Source organism: Cygnus atratus, chromosome 25 (genome assembly GCF_013377495.2).
Source record: "Cygnus atratus isolate AKBS03 ecotype Queensland, Australia chromosome 25, CAtr_DNAZoo_HiC_assembly, whole genome shotgun sequence".
Taxonomy (NCBI): Eukaryota; Metazoa; Chordata; class Aves; order Anseriformes; family Anatidae; genus Cygnus; species Cygnus atratus.
In genome coordinates this window covers 2952861-2970831 of record NC_066386.1, presented here as the reverse complement: position 1 = coordinate 2970831, position 17971 = coordinate 2952861, and the positions used below count along the sequence as shown (strand labels likewise).

The following is a 17971-nucleotide window of genomic DNA, read 5'->3' as shown; positions in this document are numbered from 1 at the left end:
GCAGCCAGGAGTGGGAGCTTGCACCCCAAATTCCCCACCCCAGCATCCGGCGTCGCACCGGGACTGCGTGGCACTGGGGTTCCCAAGGCAGCCACCTCGCCGTCCCGACCCTATCCAGCCACATCCTCACCCCGTAACTTTGGGACACCCCCAAAAAAACAACCCCAAAACCCAAAAAACCCACCCCAATTCCCCCCAAACCCCCTCCCCGACACTCCCCATCCCCACATCCCAACCATGCTGGGGTCCCCATCCCAGCGCCCCGCTTTGGGGTGCCGTGTATGCGTGTGCGAGGAGGGGGGGGAAAAGGGGGGGGTGCGGGTGCCCCCGACACGCAGGGCCCCGCTGATTGGCCGAGGGGCTGTCCAAAATTCCCCGTGCGCTCCCGCGCAGGCTGCGATGGGTCCCACCTCTCCCCGCCGCCGCACCGTATATAAGGGGAGGCGAAGGAGTGAGAAAGGCAGTAGGAAGTTTCTGCTGGGGTCTGGATTGGAGCTACAGAGTGAGACCGGCCCTGAATGACCCGAACCTAAGACAAAGAGGCCCAAAGAGTCTACATGTCTAATATTTAGACATGTTCAGCTTTGTGGATTCTCGGTTACTGCTGTTGATAGCAGCGACTGTACTACTCACCCGCGGGCAAGGAGAAGAGGACAGTAAGTAGCCGCGGGGTCTCGCGCCCTCCACGCCGGCGGGGACGGGTGGGCTTTGACGCCTCGGCCTCAGGACGGGGCGAAAAGCGGTTTGCATCCTGCAAAAAAAAAATATTAAAAATAATTAAATAGTATCTGGAGATAGAAAAGAGAGGGCTGGGTCGGCAAAAGGAAAGGCGAAGGGACGCAGAGGGGAGCGGGGCGCCGTGGGGTGCCGGGGCGGCCGGCCAAGAGGGAGGGAGAGGAGGGTGGAGGGAGAAGGGGCGGAGGAGACGGGAAAGGGGGGAAAAGAGCGAGGGGGGAGAGCAAGGGGAGGGGGGGGGGCCCGGCCGCCGGCTCTGCAAAAGCCATCAGGAAAGAATTAGAAAAGTCTCAGATGATTCATAAGGAAAATGTTTCTGCAGCCCGTAAAGTCGGGGCTGTCTAGACAGCACTTTGTGGGCTGGGGGATGCCACGCTGCTGTCCCCCTCCCCAAAGCCCTGCCCCTGCTGGGGACACCTCGGCGGGGCTGGGGGTGCGGGGTGGGCCGGGGGGCATGGCTGGGGTCACCCCACCCCCCCTCCGGCGTGTTCCCCCTGCACCCCGCTGGCGTGCCTTCGCCTGCCTGCGCCTGCCACCTGCAGGCATGGGGACACGGGGGACCCTGGGACAGCGCCAGGCCTGGGGCACAGCAGCCACGGCCCTTCGCATTTTTCCCGATTTTGTCATTTTTTGGGGGGTTTGGGTAGTTTTTTTTTTCTTTTTTTTTTTCTTTTTTTTTTCTTTTCTTTTGGGTCCTTTTCTTCCTGCATTTTGCATCGCGTTTTGCAAGGCGCCTTTTGCGTTTGGCAACGTCCATTTTGCAACGCGCGTTTTGCATTTTTTGGTTTTCTTTTTTGTTTTTGGTGGAGGGGGAGCGTTTTGCATTTTTTTAAACATTTGCTGCATTTTTACCCTTTCCTCTTGGTCACCAGCGGGGTGGAGCAGGGGGGAGAATCCCTGGCACGGGGCAACCCCGCATCCCCTCCCCGGCCCCCCCCAGCCCCGCTGCGAGGCCGCCCCAAGCCCTGGCACCCCACCCTGCGCGCCGCAGCCCCCCTCTGCCTGCAGCCTCTGGACGCTGCTCATTCTGGCCTGATCCAGCCCCATCCTGGCTCTGATTTCAGCCCAGATGTGGGGGCCAGCCCGCCAGCCTCGCCTCGCCCCCCCGCTTTGCACCGAGCCTTTCTCCAGGCATCGCCTGCACGAAGCCCCCCGAGCCCCCCGGTATTTTCCTTGGCCCCCGCGGGCCAGGACGCAGCAACTGGCTGGGGGTTTTGTTTAAATTCCAGAGTAAGTGGGAAGAGTTTATTGTGGCGGTGCTTTTCCTGTGTCACCGAGACGGGCTGATGAGAACCAGATGAAGGGAGCGAAGCTGCAGAAGCAGGAGGCGGAGAGGGGGGGGATCCCGGGGAGGGGGGAGCGCGGACCCGTGCCCCTGACGCCCCCGCACCCTGCCCCGTTCTCCCAGTCCAGACTGGAAGCTGCGTACAGGATGGGCTCACGTACAACGACAAGGATGTGTGGAAACCCGAGCCCTGCCAGATCTGCGTCTGCGACAGCGGCAACATCCTCTGCGACGAGGTGATCTGCGAGGACACCTCCGACTGCCCCAACGCCGAGATCCCCTTCGGAGAGTGCTGCCCCATCTGTCCCGACACCGACGGTACCGTGCCCCCCTCAGCCCCCCCGGGGATGGGCGCTGGGTGGGTGCTCAGCCCCACTAAATGCCCTCCTTTCTCCCGCAGCCTCCCCAGTCTACCCAGAAAGCACTGGAGTAGAGGTAATCACCCCCACCCCCTTAAAAAAAAAAACATATCCTTGATGTTCCCCCATTTTTTGGACGAACCCAACCGCCCCTCTCGCCTCTCCCCCACAGGGTCCTAAGGGAGACACCGGCCCCAAAGGAGACAGGGTGGGTACCGCCGCCAGCACCCCACTCCCTGGGCACCCCCTGCCTGGGGCGCCCCGCTGGAGCTCAACCTCTTGTTCCCCCCCCCCAGGGACTCCCCGGCCCCCCTGGCAGAGATGGCATCCCTGGACAGCCTGGCCTCCCGGGACCCCCAGGCCCTCCAGGCCCTCCAGGCCTCGGCGGAGTGAGTATGGGGGGGGTCCCCCCAGCTGTGAACCCCTCCCTGTATACTCTAGGGATGCTTGTGTCCCGCTCAGCCCCTTCTCTTCCTTCCCCCCCCCCGCAGAACTTCGCTCCTCAAATGTCCTACGGCTATGACGAGAAGGCCGGTGGCATGGCTGTGCCCGGCCCCATGGTGAGCACTGGGATGGCACGCGGCACCCATGGGTGGGGAGGGGTCATGTGTGGGGGGAAAGCTGGGTGAAATGAGGGGATGGGGAGGGTGAGATGTGGTGGTGGTGCCCAGGGTGCTGCCAAGGGGTGGGGGGTGTTGGGGGTGGGACTGGGGAGATGGGGAGAGCAAAGAGTAGGGAAGGGGACAGGGATGGGGATGGGGGGTGATGGGGACTGGGATGGGGTGGGGATGGGGGCTAGGATGGGGATGGGGTGTGATGGGGATTGGGATGGGGATGGGGTGGCAATGGGGACTGGGATAGGGTGGGGATGTGGATAGCAAGAGGTGGTGAAAGGGACTGGGATGGGGTGGCAACAGGGACAGCAAGAGGTGATCATGAGGACAGAGATGGGGATGGGTGCCAATGGGGACTGGTGTGGGGTGGTGGTTGGGATAGGGATGGTTTGGCAGTGTGGACTTCAATGGGGTAGCAATGAGGGCATCAGTGGGGTAGCAATGGGGACATCAATGTTATAGTGATGGGACAGAGATTGGGTGGTGATGGGGACATCAGTGAGGTAGCAATGGGTACATAAATAGGGCGGCTATAGGGCAGGGATGGAGAAATCAGTTAGTTAGCAATGGGACAGGGATGGAGTGACAATGGGGACATCAATAGGGTAGCAATGGGGACGTCAATATGGCAGCAACAGGGACATCAGTAGGGCAGCAATGGGACAGGGATGGGGTGGTTATGGAGACATGCACTGCTGTTGGGGGACAGAGATGGGTGGCAGTGGGGACATAAATGGGGTAGCAATGGGACAGGGGTGGGGTGGTGATGGGGACATCAATGGGGTAGCAATGGGGACATAAATAGGGTAGTGACAGGGATGGGGTGGTGGTGGGGACAGGAATGGGGTGGTGATGGGGTCAGGGATAGGGTGGCAAGAGTGACATCAGTGGGACAGGGATGGGGATAGGGATGGGGACAGGGATGGGGACGGGGTGCCTGGCACCCACTCAGCACCTCTTCCCTTTCTCCCTTGCAGGGTCCAGCTGGTCCCCGCGGTCTCCCTGGCCCTCCTGGCGCTCCCGTGAGTATCTCATCCTCCTCATCCTCTTCCCCCTCCTCCTTCTCCCCCCCACCAGCTCCTTTCTGGGGACGAACAGCCCCAAGGGCCCTCCTGGCTTGGGGCCCTGCGGTGGCGGTGGGGGGACAGGGTGGGTGAGGAAGCAGCATCCACGTGGATGCGTCAGGGAACACACAACGATACGAGCCCATATGGGGGAGGGTCCAACACTGCCGGTGGGGTCTTCAGTCCCATCTTTCGCCTTTTCTAACCCATTTTTTCCTTTTTTTTTTTTTTTCCTTTTCCCCACAAAACCTTAGGGTCCTCAAGGTTTCCAAGGTCCCCCCGGTGAACCCGGAGAGCCCGGTGCATCTGTAAGTCTGGCTGATGTGCTGCAGCAGCACGTCCCGCGGGGCTGGGGGGCTGAGGCACCCCCGTGTGTCCCCCCCCCAGCATGGCCAGGAGCCACGGGAGGGGGCAACGGGGTGCCCTGCACCCACAGCACCCTCACCCCCACCTCACCTCTCTCCTAGGGTCCCATGGGCCCCCGTGGTCCAGCCGGCCCCCCTGGCAAGAACGGCGATGATGTAAGTGGCATGGGGATAGGGTCACCCCCCCACACTCCGAGTTTGGGGCCTGGTGGCACTGCCACCCCCCCAGGGCTTGATGCCTGCCCTGGGGACGTGCCACCTACCAGGCGTCCTTCTCCATAGGGTGAAGCTGGCAAGCCTGGCCGTCCCGGGGAACGCGGCCCCCCTGGCCCCCAGGTGAGCTGCTCCCACAGGGAGACCCCATGCAGGGTGGCAAAGCCGAGGCCGTGCCACTTCCCTGGGGACAAGGGCATGGGGACACCCCCATGCCCCCCCGAGCATCTCCGTCACCCCCCCTCCTTTTCCCCTAGGGTGCCCGTGGTCTGCCAGGAACCGCCGGCCTGCCGGGCATGAAGGGACACAGAGTGAGTCCTTCCCCCACCAGACACCAGATTTAGGGAGCTGCGGGTGACCCAAATTTGGGGTGAAACCCGAGGGACCCCAGCCCCGAGGCTGGGGATGAGGCTGGGGACGAGTGTCCTGGACAGCTTCGTCCCCAAGGGGCTGGGGACATGGCGAGGTCCCCTCCTGACCCCACTCTTCTCTCTCCTGCTCCCCAGGGCTTCAGCGGTCTGGATGGTGCCAAGGGTGAGCCTGGTCCTGCTGGACCCAAGGTGAGGAGGCTGGGGAGGGCCAGCCCTGCTCGGGGTCTTGCTTCTCCCCTTTTGCTGCAGAAAACCCATTTTTATGCCTTTTTCTTTTCCTAGGGTGAACCTGGCAGCCCCGGTGAGAATGGTGCTCCTGGGCAGATGGTGAGTGCTGGATGGGAAATACAGGGGGGGGGCCACACACACAGAGACTTCACCAGCAAAGGAGGCTGGGGTGGGGGGCACGGCGCATCCCCAGGGATGCAGAGCCAGGGATGCCTGGGGGGGGGGGCTTCCCCTTGCTGCGGGCATGGGGAGCTGGGGGGGGGACGCACAGAGAGGTTACAGGAGGGGAAGGCGGCTGCATTCCCGATAAAAACATCTCCTCTTGTTTTCCCCAGGGTCCTCGAGGGCTTCCCGGCGAGAGAGGCCGCCCCGGTCCCTCCGGCCCTGCTGTGAGTACGCGCTCGGGGCAGGGCTGAGCACCCCTCCTGCCCTCCTGCTGGTGGGCAACGCTCAAGGGTCCCTCTGTCCCGCAGGGTGCTCGCGGTAACGACGGTGCTCCCGGTGCTGCTGGTCCTCCTGTGAGTAACCCCAATCCCCCCCCGACCCCGAGAACCCCCGTGGAGGGGTCCTGCATGGGAGATCTCCTCCTAAATCTGCTGTTGGCGAATTCTGGCTGGGCTCCAGGGCTCTGGAAAAGCCAGATGTGAGGTGTGTGATTGCTTCTGATGCATGCCCCTTCTCCCATCTAGGGTCCAACTGGTCCCGCTGGCCCCCCCGGCTTCCCTGGTGCTGCTGGTGCTAAGGTAGGACCTATATATGATCCTATAGGTGGGGCCCCCAGCTCCTGGCTGGGAGATGCTGGGGGAAATGGGGCAGGGAAATGGAGAACTGAGCGTCAAGCGGGCTTCACGTGGCCTGAACAGTGCCCAGAGGTGGCCAGGGCCAAGGTGGATGGTGCCAAGGTGGTCGGTGCCAAGGTGGCCAGTGCCAAGGTGGCCAATGCCAAGGTGGCCCATGTCAAGGTGGCCAATGCCACGGTGGCCAATGCCAATGTGTCCAGTGCCGAGGTGGCTGCTCTTCCCATCATCGGGACAGAGGTGGCCCTTTGCCACATCTCCGACGCTTCTCCAGGCTGCGGGGTGTTGCTTTCATGAGAAACTAGGCCAAGGATGGAGAAGAAAATCGTCCGCTTCTGGGTTTTCATAGCAGTCCCCACGCTCATGGCTCTTCCTCTCTCCTCTTCCTCCCCAGGGTGAAACCGGTCCCCAAGGTGCTCGTGGCAGTGAAGGTCCTCAGGGTGCCCGTGGTGAGCCCGGTCCCCCCGGCCCCGCTGGCGCTGCTGGTCCTGCTGTAAGTGGCCCCTGACAGCACGCTGCCCTTTGGCCTCACGTCCCCCTGGCCCTGGCGTAACCCTCCTCTTCCTCTTTCTCTCTGGCAGGGCAACCCCGGTGCTGATGGTCAACCTGGTGCCAAGGGTGCAACCGTGAGTGTCCCACCCCAGCCTCACTGCCTGGCTCAGGGACCTCCCTGCAGCACCCTCACCACCTCTTCTGCCTCTCCTAGGGCGCCCCTGGCATCGCTGGCGCTCCTGGCTTCCCCGGTGCCCGCGGTCCCTCCGGACCCCAGGGTCCCAGCGGTGCCCCCGGTCCCAAGGGTAACAGCGTGAGTATCCCCCCGCTGTCTGCATCCTCTTCTGCCCCTTGCCAGGAGCTTGGCCCTTTGCTCTGGGGCTGGATCCTTGTCCCTTTGCTCCTGGGGGACGGCTCCAGGGCTGCATCCATCCTTTGACTCCATCACATCGCTGTCCCTCCTCTTCTGCATCCCTCCTTGCCAGCCCTGCTGGCAGCCCCCTGGGAGGCACTGAGCATCTCTCCCCCTGCAGAGGGTCGGGGCAGGATCAGGCTCACGGTTCCTTTTGCTCATCGAACTGGTGCTAACCATCTTTCTTTCCTTTTTCTTCCACCTCCAGGGCGAACCCGGTGCCCCAGGCAACAAGGGAGACACTGGTGCCAAAGGCGAACCCGTAAGTGCCCCCCCCAGCAGCGCCAGGACTCGGCGCCTCCGTGGCTGGCTGCACCCTGCAGGCGCTCACCCCTCTGCCTCCTTCCCCAGGGTCCTGCTGGCGTCCAGGGCCCCCCCGGCCCCGCTGGTGAGGAAGGCAAGAGAGGAGCCCGCGGTGAGCCCGGCCCCGCTGGGCTTCCCGGTCCTGCTGGCGAAAGAGTGAGTAGGAGCCATCCCCGGCATGTCCCCATCGTGTCCCCGTCCCCATCCCCGTCCTCTCCCCGTCTCTGCACACCTCATCCAGTGTCTGAGCCTGGGGGGCTCTCCACAGGGGGTCTGGTGCTGTCCCCAGCGGCGCCCAGCCCATTTTGAGACTCTCCTGAGACCCCTGGTGGAGCATCTCACGAGCCACCAGGGCTGCTCCCGCTGCAGGCTCAGCCGCAAATCGTCACCCCCTTCCCTGAGCCCCCGCACCCCCCAACGACCACCCTGACCCCTCTCCCGTCCCTCGCAGGGTGCTCCCGGCAGCCGCGGCTTCCCCGGCGCTGACGGCATCGCTGGTCCCAAGGTAGGTGCCCCCCCTCTCCTTCCTGCACAGGGACCGGCGCCGTGTCCCCAGCGGGGTGGTGGGGACATGGTGCACTTGTCACCCCCCCACACCCCAATTCGGGTCACGCGGTGGCAAAGCCGGTGCTGTGCCACCGCCTCGCCCCGTAGCACGGCTCCTGTCCCTGTCCCCGCTGATGCCCTGCAGCCAGGGTGACTGCTGTCCCCTCCCTCCAGGGTCCCCCCGGCGAGCGCGGCTCCCCCGGCCCCGTTGGCCCCAAGGGCTCTCCTGGTGAAGCTGGCCGCCCCGGTGAACCCGGTCTCCCCGGTGCCAAGGTGAGCGTGGAAGGGGCACGGCGTGGAGGGGTTGGGGACAGCCTGGTGGCCCCCTTCCAGGGTCACTGGGCTATGGAGGAGGCTGCTCTCCAGGACACTCGCTTGCTGGAGCATCTCCCACGGCCAGCAGCGACCTGGTGCCTGACATCCTAACCCCCCCTTGCTCCTTTCTAGGGTCTGACTGGGAGCCCTGGCAGCCCCGGTCCCGATGGCAAGACTGGTCCCCCTGTAAGTAGCACCCACCACCCACCCCGCTCCCCCCTTTGCTCCCCATGCCCTTTGCTAACGGGGTCTTTGCTCCCCCCACCATAGGGCCCCGCTGGTCAAGACGGCCGCCCCGGCCCCCCAGGCCCACCCGGAGCCAGAGGCCAAGCTGGCGTGATGGGTTTCCCTGGTCCCAAAGGTGCTGCGGTGAGTATGGACGGGAGCTGCATCCCTCGTGGGGCTGCTTGAGCCCGGGGTGCCTGCCCCATGGACACAGGGGTGCTCCACGAGGGCTCCCCACCCAGGACCGTGGCTGCGGGTGGGCACGAGGAGCAGGCACCCAGGGAGGGGTGGCTCAGGGGACATGTCCTCCCTGTCCCCATGGGGTTTGTGCATCCTGCGGGCTTGATCCCGTGGGTGCTGTGTTCTCAGCGTGGGTCTCATCCTGCTCTTTTGCTTTTAGGGTGAGCCCGGCAAACCCGGTGAGAGAGGTGCTCCCGGCCCCCCTGGCGCTGTTGTGAGTATCCCCAGGGGCTGGGGATGCGTGGGGCTGGGGTCGTGTGGGGCTGGGGATGGCTCCAACGGGGGAACTTGCCACAAGCCGTGGTGGCTGGGAGTCGGGGCTGGCAGCTGCCAGTGCCCCTGGAGCGGGGACAGCGGGAAGGTGACGTGGCTGTGGGCAGCTCGCTGTAGCTCCTCTGCTCCTTGGAAGGATGCTATGGCCAAATCCAGCTCCAAACATCAGCCAGGGTGCAGAGCACGACAGGTTCATCTCTCTAAAATCACCTGGAGGTGGCGGGCGAGCTCTGAGCACCCTCTTTCTTCCCTCCCCTCCGCAGGGTGCTGCTGGCAAAGACGGTGAAGCTGGTGCCCAAGGTCCCCCCGGCCCTACTGTGAGTACTGGGGTGCCCAATGCCACCCAGGGCAGGGCTTGGCTGCTGGAGCGGGAGCTCTGGAGCACCCCGCCTGGCCTCACGCTTCTCCCCTCTCCCCCAGGGTCCCGCTGGAGAAAGAGGTGAACAAGGTCCTGCTGGTGCCCCCGGCTTCCAGGTGAGGGGGTCTCCTCCCCCTAAAAGGGGACGAATGCCATGTGGCGGTGGCGGTGCCACCTCCCTCCCTTGGTGGCTCACCTCACCACGTCTCACCTCCTCCTCTTCCTCTTCCTCCACAGGGTCTGCCAGGCCCTGCTGGCCCCCCTGGTGAGGCTGGCAAGCCCGGTGAGCAGGTGAGTGCGGGCAACACCATGCCCCCTCCCCCCTCATTCCCCCTGTCCCCAAGGCCACCTTGCGTGTCCCCATCCCCGTGCTAACTCCTGCAACCTCTGCCTCCATCACAGGGTGTCCCCGGAGATGCTGGTGCCCCCGGTCCTGCTGGTGCCAGGGTGAGTTGACCCCCGCTCGTCCCCCAGATATTTTTTGGCCCCCCAGTGCCCTGCTGATGGGCTCAGCTCCTTTTCTTCCCCTCCTGCAGGGTGAGAGAGGTTTCCCTGGTGAACGCGGTGTCCAAGGCCCCCCTGGTCCCCAGGGTCCTCGTGGTGCTAATGGTGCTCCCGGTAACGATGGTGCTAAGGTAGGTGCGAGGTCTCTGCCCTGCAGGACATCTCCAAGGAGGAATTTTCTCCACCAAAGGAGTGCCGATTTCTCACTAATTCCTCTTTTCCATCTCTTTTGCCCAGGGTGATGCTGGTGCTCCCGGTGCCCCTGGAAACCAAGGGCCCCCCGGTCTGCAAGGGATGCCCGGAGAACGTGGTGCTGCCGGCCTGCCAGGCGCCAAGGGTGACAGAGTACGTGTCCCTGAGATCCCGACATGTCCCCTCCATCCTCTGCTTGCAGCCTCTTCCCCTCCTGCAGCCGCTCGCCCCCCCAGCTGCTGGGGCTCCCCCGAGCAAAGCCAGAGCCACGGGGATGGGATGCTTGGGGATGCTTGTGTCCCTTGGGGACAGCCCCTTGCTGCGAGCTGGGAGCTGAGCCCTGCTCTTCTGCATGGCCAGGGAGGAGGAGAAGGATGATCCCAGCCCCTCTGGGGATGATAAAGACCCTGGGGTGCAGAGCAGTGGGGTGCAGAGCAATGGGGTGCCCCCCCTGGGTTGGAGCTCCTCAGGTAACCCCGCTGTGTCTTCTCCTCCCAGGGCGACCCCGGTCCCAAAGGTGCTGATGGCGCTCCTGGCAAAGACGGTCTCCGAGGCTTGACTGGCCCCATTGGCCCCCCTGGCCCCGCTGGTGCTCCTGGTGACAAGGTAGGGACGTCTCTTGGCTGGACCCTGCACCGGGGAGGTGGCCCCACGCTCCCTGTGCCACCTCCTCGCCACGGCTTTAACCTCGGGGTCTTTCCTTGTGTCCCTCTGCCAGGGTGAAGCTGGTCCTCCCGGTCCTGCTGGTCCCACTGGTGCCCGTGGTGCTCCTGTAAGTGTCCCGGCACCCTGAGGGATGGCCTGCCATCAAGTGGCCACCCCTTGCCATCAAGTGGCCACCCCTTGCTGGTGGTGGCCGTCCCCTGCCCGGCGTGACAGCAGCTCTCTTGCATTCTCCCCTAGGGTGACCGCGGCGAGCCCGGCCCCCCCGGTCCTGCTGGATTTGCTGGCCCTCCCGTAAGTGCTTCTTCCTCCCCCGTGGGCCTGATCCTGCACCACCACTGCTGCCGTGAGCAGGGATGATGCTGTGCCCCAACCCCCCGGCTCACTGCGCTGCGCTCTCCCGCAGGGTGCCGATGGCCAGCCTGGTGCTAAAGGTGAAACTGGTGATGCTGGAGCCAAGGGTGACGCTGGCCCCCCCGGCCCTGCTGGCCCCACTGGTGCTCCTGGCCCTGCCGTAAGTCGTGCCCCCCCACCCCATGTCCCCCTTGGATCCGGCCCTGCATTGTGGCTCACCCTCCTCTTCCTCCTCTTCCTCAGGGTGCTGTTGGTGCTCCCGGTCCCAAAGGTGCTCGTGGTAGTGCTGGACCCCCTGTAAGTACCAGCCTGGCTCTTGTATGGGGGGGACGGGGCTGCGCGGCCCCCAGGGGATGGGATTGGGTGTGTGGACCCATGGGTGGCTCAGCCCTTCCTTCCTCTTGCTCCCCAAAACGTGCGTGAGTGCCGCTCCGCACACCAAAGCCCTTTGGGAAGATGGTGCCTGAAGAAGGGGGGGGGGTCATCTTATAGGGGATAGAATGGATGGAAAAAGGGGGGGGTTACTTTCACTCCCCCCAAACCAGCAGCCACTCCTCACCCCTGGGCATGAGGACTCTCCTCCTGGCCACCGGCCCCGGGGCTCCCCGTGGTGGCCCTCAGCCAGGGGATGGTCCCCTGGCCCCGGACCCCACGGGAGGTGCCAGGATGCAGCCCCAAGACTGACTCCAGCATCTCTCCCTTGCAGGGTGCTACTGGTTTCCCTGGTGCTGCTGGAAGAGTTGGACCCCCCGGCCCCTCCGTGAGTACTGTGTCCCTGCCCGTGTCTCCTCCCCGAAGGGGTGAGACGTGTGGTGGGAGGGGGGGGGGCAGGAGGGTGCTGGCACCGTGGGGATGCCAGGCACGGGTCCAGCCAGCTCCACGCGGCTGCCTTGGCCCACTTGGCACTGGGACGCCCCTGGCCGCCCTTCAGCCAGCGGCGGCAGTGGTGGGGGGGGGCCCGGTCTGAGGCCTGATGGTATTGCCCCCCCTCCTACCCAGGGTAACATCGGCCTCCCCGGCCCCCCCGGCCCCAGCGGCAAGGAAGGTGGCAAAGGACCCCGCGGTGAGACCGGCCCCGCTGGCCGCCCCGGTGAGCCTGGACCTGCCGGCCCCCCTGGACCCCCCGGTGAAAAAGGCTCCCCCGGCGCTGATGGCCCCATCGTAAGTCACCCCCCCAAGCGGTGTGACCCCTTCACGGATACCAGGCAGCATCACACCCGACGTCCCTTGGTTGTCCCCTCCATCGGGAGGGAGGTGACGGCCGCTGCCACCCCCCTGAGGTGCTGTTTGTCCCACCCAGGGCGCTCCTGGCACCCCCGGACCCCAAGGTATCGCTGGCCAACGTGGTGTTGTCGGCCTCCCCGGACAGAGAGGCGAGAGAGGCTTCCCTGGGCTGCCCGGCCCCTCTGTGAGTACCCCCCCGTGGGACCCCCACCCCAGTCCCCAGCTCACCGGTGTGGCCCCCCGAGGTGGGGACATGCTCGCGGTGTCCGATGCATCCCTGTGTGCTCGACCTTCCGCAGGGCGAACCCGGCAAGCAAGGTCCCTCTGGTTCTCCTGGCGAGCGCGGTCCTCCCGGCCCCATGGGCCCTCCCGGCCTGGCTGGCCCCCCTGGTGAAGCTGGACGTGAGGTGAGCATCAGTGTCGTGCTGGGGGGTGAAGGGGGGGGGCGTGGGTTTGCTGCGCTGAGTACGTGCCGGCTCATGGCACCCATGGGTGCTGAGGTCAGCGTCGGTGCCACCCAGGACCTCGTTAGCGCCTGCCTGCCCTAACGAGGGGTCTCTGCTCTTCCACAGGGTGCTCCCGGTGCTGAAGGTGCCCCCGGTCGTGATGGTGCTGCTGGTCCCAAGGTGAGTGACCACGGCTGGGGTGCTGGGACGGGGTGATGGGGCTGCGCTTGCCCATGCTGAGCTCTCATCTTCCTCCTCTTCCTTCTCCTCCTCGTAGGGTGACCGTGGTGAGACCGGCCCCGCTGGCCCCCCTGGTGCTCCTGGTGCCCCCGGCGCCCCCGGCCCTGTCGGTCCTGCTGGCAAGAACGGAGATCGCGGTGAGACCGTAAGTGATGCTCAGCCCAAAGAGACCCCCAGCCATGTTCCCCACCCCGGGCTCTGACCCCCCCGGTGCAGCAGGGTCTGGCCGCTCGGTCCCGTTACGGAGCAAGGGCTCCTCTTGCAAGTCCATGGCAGGGCAGAATCCGGCCCTGGGCTCGGCTCCCACCGCTAGAGGGAGATAGCCGGGGAAGAGATCACAGGCATCCTGCTCAGGGTGATGCTCCTCCACCAAAGGTGGGGAACGCTCTGACCTGTCCCCTTCTCTCCCATCCCAGGGCCCCGCTGGTCCCGCTGGCCCCCCTGGTCCTGCTGGTGCTCGTGGTCCTGCTGTAAGTTGATGTCCTCCTGCATCCTCCTTCGTGCTTCTGCATCCCCTTGGATGCGGGGGCAGTGGCTGGCCTGGCCCCCACTCAGCCCATCTTCTCCTCCTTCAACAGGGTCCCCAAGGTCCCCGTGGTGACAAAGGTGAAACTGGTGAGCAGGGTGACAGAGGCATGAAGGGTCACAGAGGCTTCTCCGGTCTCCAGGGCCCACCTGGTCCTCCTGTAAGTACCACGGGGTGATGGTGGCCGTGGGTGCTGCCCCACGTCCCAGAGCAGAATGAGGTGCCAACAGGCCCTTTCCTTGTCTCTCGCTTTGCACAGGGTGCTCCTGGTGAACAAGGTCCTTCTGGTGCTTCTGGTCCCGCTGGTCCACGAGTAAGTCCCCTCCTGAGCCATGACCCCCAGCCAGGGTTGGAGCATCCTCCTGGGGGCTGCACGGGGACATGGTCCCCGATGTGATGCTGGGGACACCTCCATGCTCATGGCCTCTCCGCTCCCGTAGGGTCCTCCTGGCTCCGCTGGTGCCGCCGGCAAAGATGGTCTCAATGGGCTTCCCGGCCCCATCGGTCCCCCCGGCCCCCGCGGTCGCACCGGCGACGTCGGCCCTGTTGTATGTATCCACCCTGCTGCTGCTCGCCCAGAACTGCCTGCCTTCGTCTCATGCTCACCATCCTCCTCCTCCCGCAGGGTCCCCCCGGCCCACCTGGCCCCCCTGGTCCTCCCGGTCCCCCCAGCGGCGGCTTCGACTTCAGCTTCCTGCCCCAGCCACCCCAGGAGAAGGCCCACGACGGCGGACGCTACTACCGAGCCGACGACGCCAATGTGATGCGTGACCGTGACCTGGAGGTGGACACCACCCTCAAGAGCCTGAGCCAGCAGATCGAGAACATCCGCAGCCCTGAGGGCACCCGCAAGAACCCAGCCCGGACCTGCCGCGACCTCAAGATGTGCCACGGCGACTGGAAGAGCGGTCAGTGTCCCGCGTCGCCCCGGGGTGCTCTCACCGCTGTACTTCCTACCTGCTCCTCACCTCTGTCCTCCGTCTCTCATGGCTGCTCTCACCTCCAGCTCTCATGGGTCATCCTCACCTTCCTCACCTCCATCCCCTGCACCCTCTCCCTGCTCCCCTCCATCCCCTGCACCCTCTCCCTGCTCCCCTCCATCCCCTGCACCCTCTCCCTGCTCCCCTCCATCCCCTGCAGCCTCCACCTCTCCATCCTCCACCTCTCAAGGCTGCTCCTCACCTCCATCCTCTGCCCCTCACCTCCATTCCTCGCCTCCATCCTTCCACCTACGGTGGCTGCTCCGCGCTTACCCTCCCTCGCCCCCCCTGACCCCGTCCCTTCCCCACAGGCGAGTACTGGATCGACCCCAACCAAGGCTGCAACCTGGACGCCATCAAGGTCTACTGCAACATGGAGACGGGCGAGACCTGCGTCTACCCAACCCAGGCCACCATTGCCCAGAAGAACTGGTACCTCAGCAAGAATCCCAAGGAGAAGAAGCACGTCTGGTTCGGCGAGACAATGAGCGACGGCTTCCAGGTGAGATGGGGGGCGCCAGGGGGGACACAAAGACACCCACATGGGGTGGGGATGATGAGCATTGTGATGCCTAACGCCTCTTCCCCGGCAGTTCGAGTACGGCGGCGAGGGCTCCAACCCGGCCGACGTGGCCATCCAGCTGACCTTCCTCCGCCTGATGTCCACCGAGGCTGCCCAGAACATCACCTACCACTGCAAGAACAGCGTCGCCTACATGGACCAGGACACGGGCAACCTGAAGAAGGCCCTGCTCCTCCAGGGCGCCAACGAAATCGAGATCAGGGCCGAGGGCAACAGCCGCTTCACCTACGGCGTCACCGAGGACGGCTGCACGGTGAGCAGGGATGGGGGATTTGGGGAGGATTTAGGGGGATTTGGAGGGATTTCAGGGGGATTCGGGGGGATTTGGGGGTCCTGACTGCCCCTTCCTGCAGAGTCACACTGGCGCCTGGGGCAAGACAGTCATCGAGTACAAGACGACAAAGACATCCCGCCTGCCCATCATCGACTTGGCCCCCATGGACGTTGGCGCTCCGGACCAGGAATTCGGCATCGACATCGGCCCCGTCTGCTTCTTGTAAACCGGACCCCCACCCCACGCGTAACAGGAGAGAGTAATAATAATAATAATAATAATAAAAAAAAAAAAAACAGCCAAAAAGGAGAAAATTTCACATGGACTTGAATTCGTGTCGGTTTCTATTCCAGCGTCTCTAAAATTATTTGCGTTTCCATAAAAAAAAAAAAAACTAAAAAAAAACACCAAAAAAAGCATTAAACCAAAAAAAAAATAAAAAAAATAAATGACTTTTCAAACAAAATAACCAGGAAGTGGGTTCGCTTGCTTGCCCTCCTCTCCTCCTCGGCGTCGGTCTGCCCTAAGCCCCGCGGACGGCACCGCTCGGGCTCTCCGACAGCGCCGAGCCTGTGATGCTCACACCCCGCGGGGCCGCCCGTGCCGAGCCCCGGAGCCGGGGAGCACCCGAATGCAAACTCGGGCCGACCTTTCTCCACTGGGCTCTTTGCTACTTGCATTTCATTTTTTTCTCCTTTTTTTTTTCCTGAAAGGAAGATGTTTAACTCTTGGTTATAATCTGCTTCTTGTCATTGTTGGTTTTTTCCCTCTCTCTTCCCCCCTCCTTGTTTTTTTCTTTTTTTTTCCTTTTTTTTTTTTTTTTTGTTTGTTCAGGCAGCAAAAATAACACAATCCCGAGCAACCCACGGGGACCTGGGAGCCCGGAGCCGCCACCATCCCGCTTTTTGCAGCCAAGCCCCGGTTCCGCAGGGGGGAGCTCCCCGAGTCCACCCCGACAGCCAAAGCCCTGGAGCGGAGCAAACCGGACCCATCAGTGCATATTCTCCTTTTCTGGAAGGCTACCTCACAGCTGTGGTTTTGGTTAATATTTTTTAAATTTTTTTTCAAGTAGTTTTAGTAATTTTTTTAATTTTTTTCAGCCGTGCCGGGACTTTCCTGCCAGGTTCAGATCAAAGGTGCTAAGTTTTGTCTATTTTTTTTTCCCTCTCCATTTTTGCTGTTCTCTCTTTTTTTTTTTTTTTTTTTTCCCCTCCGTTCGAGGTCCCCTTGGAGTTCTGGGGTTTCCCCCCCCAGGACTTTTGTCCTGATTTTTGCTCTTTTATTTCGGTCCCATTTCAGAGGCTCAAGTGGCACAAAGCCACCGAGCCGGGGACTGCGTGGTGCTACAGACACGGGGCTGCCCGAATGGATGCAAGTCTTGCGTTGATTTTTGAATTTCCCTCTATTTTTATTTTTTTTTTTTAATTCCCCCTCATCCTTTTGCTGCCCGGGTCGACTTGTGAATTTTCTAAAGGTGCTATTTAACCCCACACCCCCACGCATCCTGACAGCGAGGCACGGAGGCAAATGCAAGGTCGAGCCAAAAAGCCTTGGAAGGGAAAGGAAAGCACGGGGAAAGCAGCCCTGGCTCCCGGGCTTCGCAGGTGGACTCCATCTCTGCTCTCATCTTCCAGCAGCTCTTTCTCCATCCATCCATCCACACATCCATCCATCCATCCATCCATCCATCATCATCTCCCCCTGCTTCTCTGCCCCCCGCACCCCCCAGCCTCTCTCCTCCTCTCTTGCCGCACGGAGGGGCCGAACCCACCCCGACTGCCGGCCCATCTCCCGGCGAGGCGGATGCTCCAGGAGTCTGTACCTAGTTTGTATATGTATAATAATTTGAGATGTTTTTAATTATTTTGACTGCTGAAATAAAGCATGTGAAATGATCCGACAAACCTGTGCTGCTCGCGCCCTCGTCTCTCCCGCGCCGCCGGGGATGCTCTGTGATGGGGTTTGGGGATGGGGTTGGGGACGGGAGCCCCTCGCCGTGTCCTCGCCGCTCTCCTCCTGCCACGCTTCTGCGCTCCCGTCCTCATCGCCCGCCCCTGAGCAGCCCCCGCCACCCCCCCACTCTTCCTCCTCCTCCTCCCTGCTCAGCCCAACAGGCTGGGAGAGGGGTGGGGGGACAGTGGGAGCCACCCCCAGAGAGCAGGGGGCTGGGACAGGTTTGGGGTGCACCCGTGGCCAAGGGGACTTTGTGCTGTGCCCCCCCTTCAGGATGGGAGGAAGGGAGAGGCGAGGGGGAGCGCAGAGAAAGCTGGGGGCTGCTGGCACAAGGTGGGGTCCCACAGCTCAAGGTGCCCCCACCCCACACACCCAGGAGTGCTCAGCAGAGCTGGGGGGGGGGGGGGCACAAGGACACAAAGATGCTGTGAGTGGGGATGGGAAATGGGCGCAGGGGCTCTGTGCTCACTGTGGGGTGCAGGCAATGTGCCGTGGGGTGCAGGAAACGCGCCATGGGATGTGAGCACGCTGTAGGGTGCAGGCAATGTGCCGTGGGGTGCAGGAAACGCGCCATGGGGCGCAGGAAAGAGGTGACCCCATTTGCAACAGGAGCTGGGTGCACGCTCCAGCTTGCAACAGGAGCTGGCCACCCACAAGCTGTGCATGCACAGGGTGCCACGCGCCTCTGGGGGAAGAACTGGGGGGGGTGGGGGGGGGGCACCCCCAGTCCGGGTGCAAGTGAGAGCAGCACGCGCCGCAGCCTGAACACCGCCTTCCTCCCTGCCTGCCCCAGCCCATCAATGGCTCCTCTTGTTCCACCGTGGGGCCCCCGTGTTT

General features: G+C 63.4%; 1 protein-coding gene across 3 annotated transcripts; it reads left to right on the top strand.

Moving 5' to 3' along the window:
- The first annotated feature begins 393 nt into the window (after nt 1–393).
- On the top strand, nt 394–17085 carry COL1A1 (collagen type I alpha 1 chain). 3 transcript variants are annotated; one of them, XM_035568511.1, is made up of 51 exons: nt 394–656; nt 2144–2338; nt 2421–2455; nt 2552–2587; nt 2676–2768; nt 2871–2939; nt 3971–4015; nt 4312–4365; nt 4525–4578; nt 4705–4758; nt 4893–4946; nt 5142–5195; nt 5289–5333; nt 5570–5623; nt 5708–5752; nt 5924–5977; nt 6426–6524; nt 6613–6657; nt 6738–6836; nt 7144–7197; nt 7287–7394; nt 7690–7743; nt 7959–8057; nt 8232–8285; nt 8370–8468; nt 8725–8778; nt 9101–9154; nt 9258–9311; nt 9433–9486; nt 9598–9642; nt 9732–9830; nt 9937–10044; nt 10390–10497; nt 10610–10663; nt 10795–10848; nt 10961–11068; nt 11152–11205; nt 11615–11668; nt 11908–12069; nt 12209–12316; nt 12432–12539; nt 12705–12758; nt 12856–12963; nt 13235–13288; nt 13397–13504; nt 13604–13657; nt 13785–13892; nt 13970–14252; nt 14636–14826; nt 14918–15160; nt 15261–17085. In XM_035568511.1, the coding sequence occupies exons 1-51, from the start codon at nt 575–577 to the stop codon at nt 15405–15407; spliced, it is 4362 nt and encodes a 1453-aa protein (XP_035424404.1). In that variant the 5' UTR covers nt 394–574; the 3' UTR covers nt 15408–17085. The 3 variants fall into 3 exon arrangements, with proteins under 3 accessions (XP_035424404.1, XP_035424402.1, XP_035424403.1); XM_035568509.2 differs by having other exon boundaries at nt 397–656; nt 14636–15160; XM_035568510.2 differs by having other exon boundaries at nt 438–656; nt 2676–2939.
- Nucleotides 17086–17971: the final 886 nt, after the last annotated feature.

Bases quoted from the DNA above. Each gene is read 5' to 3' on its own strand.
- COL1A1 (XM_035568509.2), top strand. From the start codon at position 575: ATGTTCAGCTTTGTGGATTCTCGGTTACTGCTGTTGATAGCAGCGACT. The intron at 2,940-3,970 runs GTGAGCACTGGG...TCTCCCTTGCAG, and splicing joins TGGCTGTGCCCGGCCCCATG to GGTCCAGCTGGTCCCCGCGG. The intron at 4,947-5,141 runs GTGAGTCCTTCC...CCTGCTCCCCAG, and splicing joins CGGGCATGAAGGGACACAGA to GGCTTCAGCGGTCTGGATGG.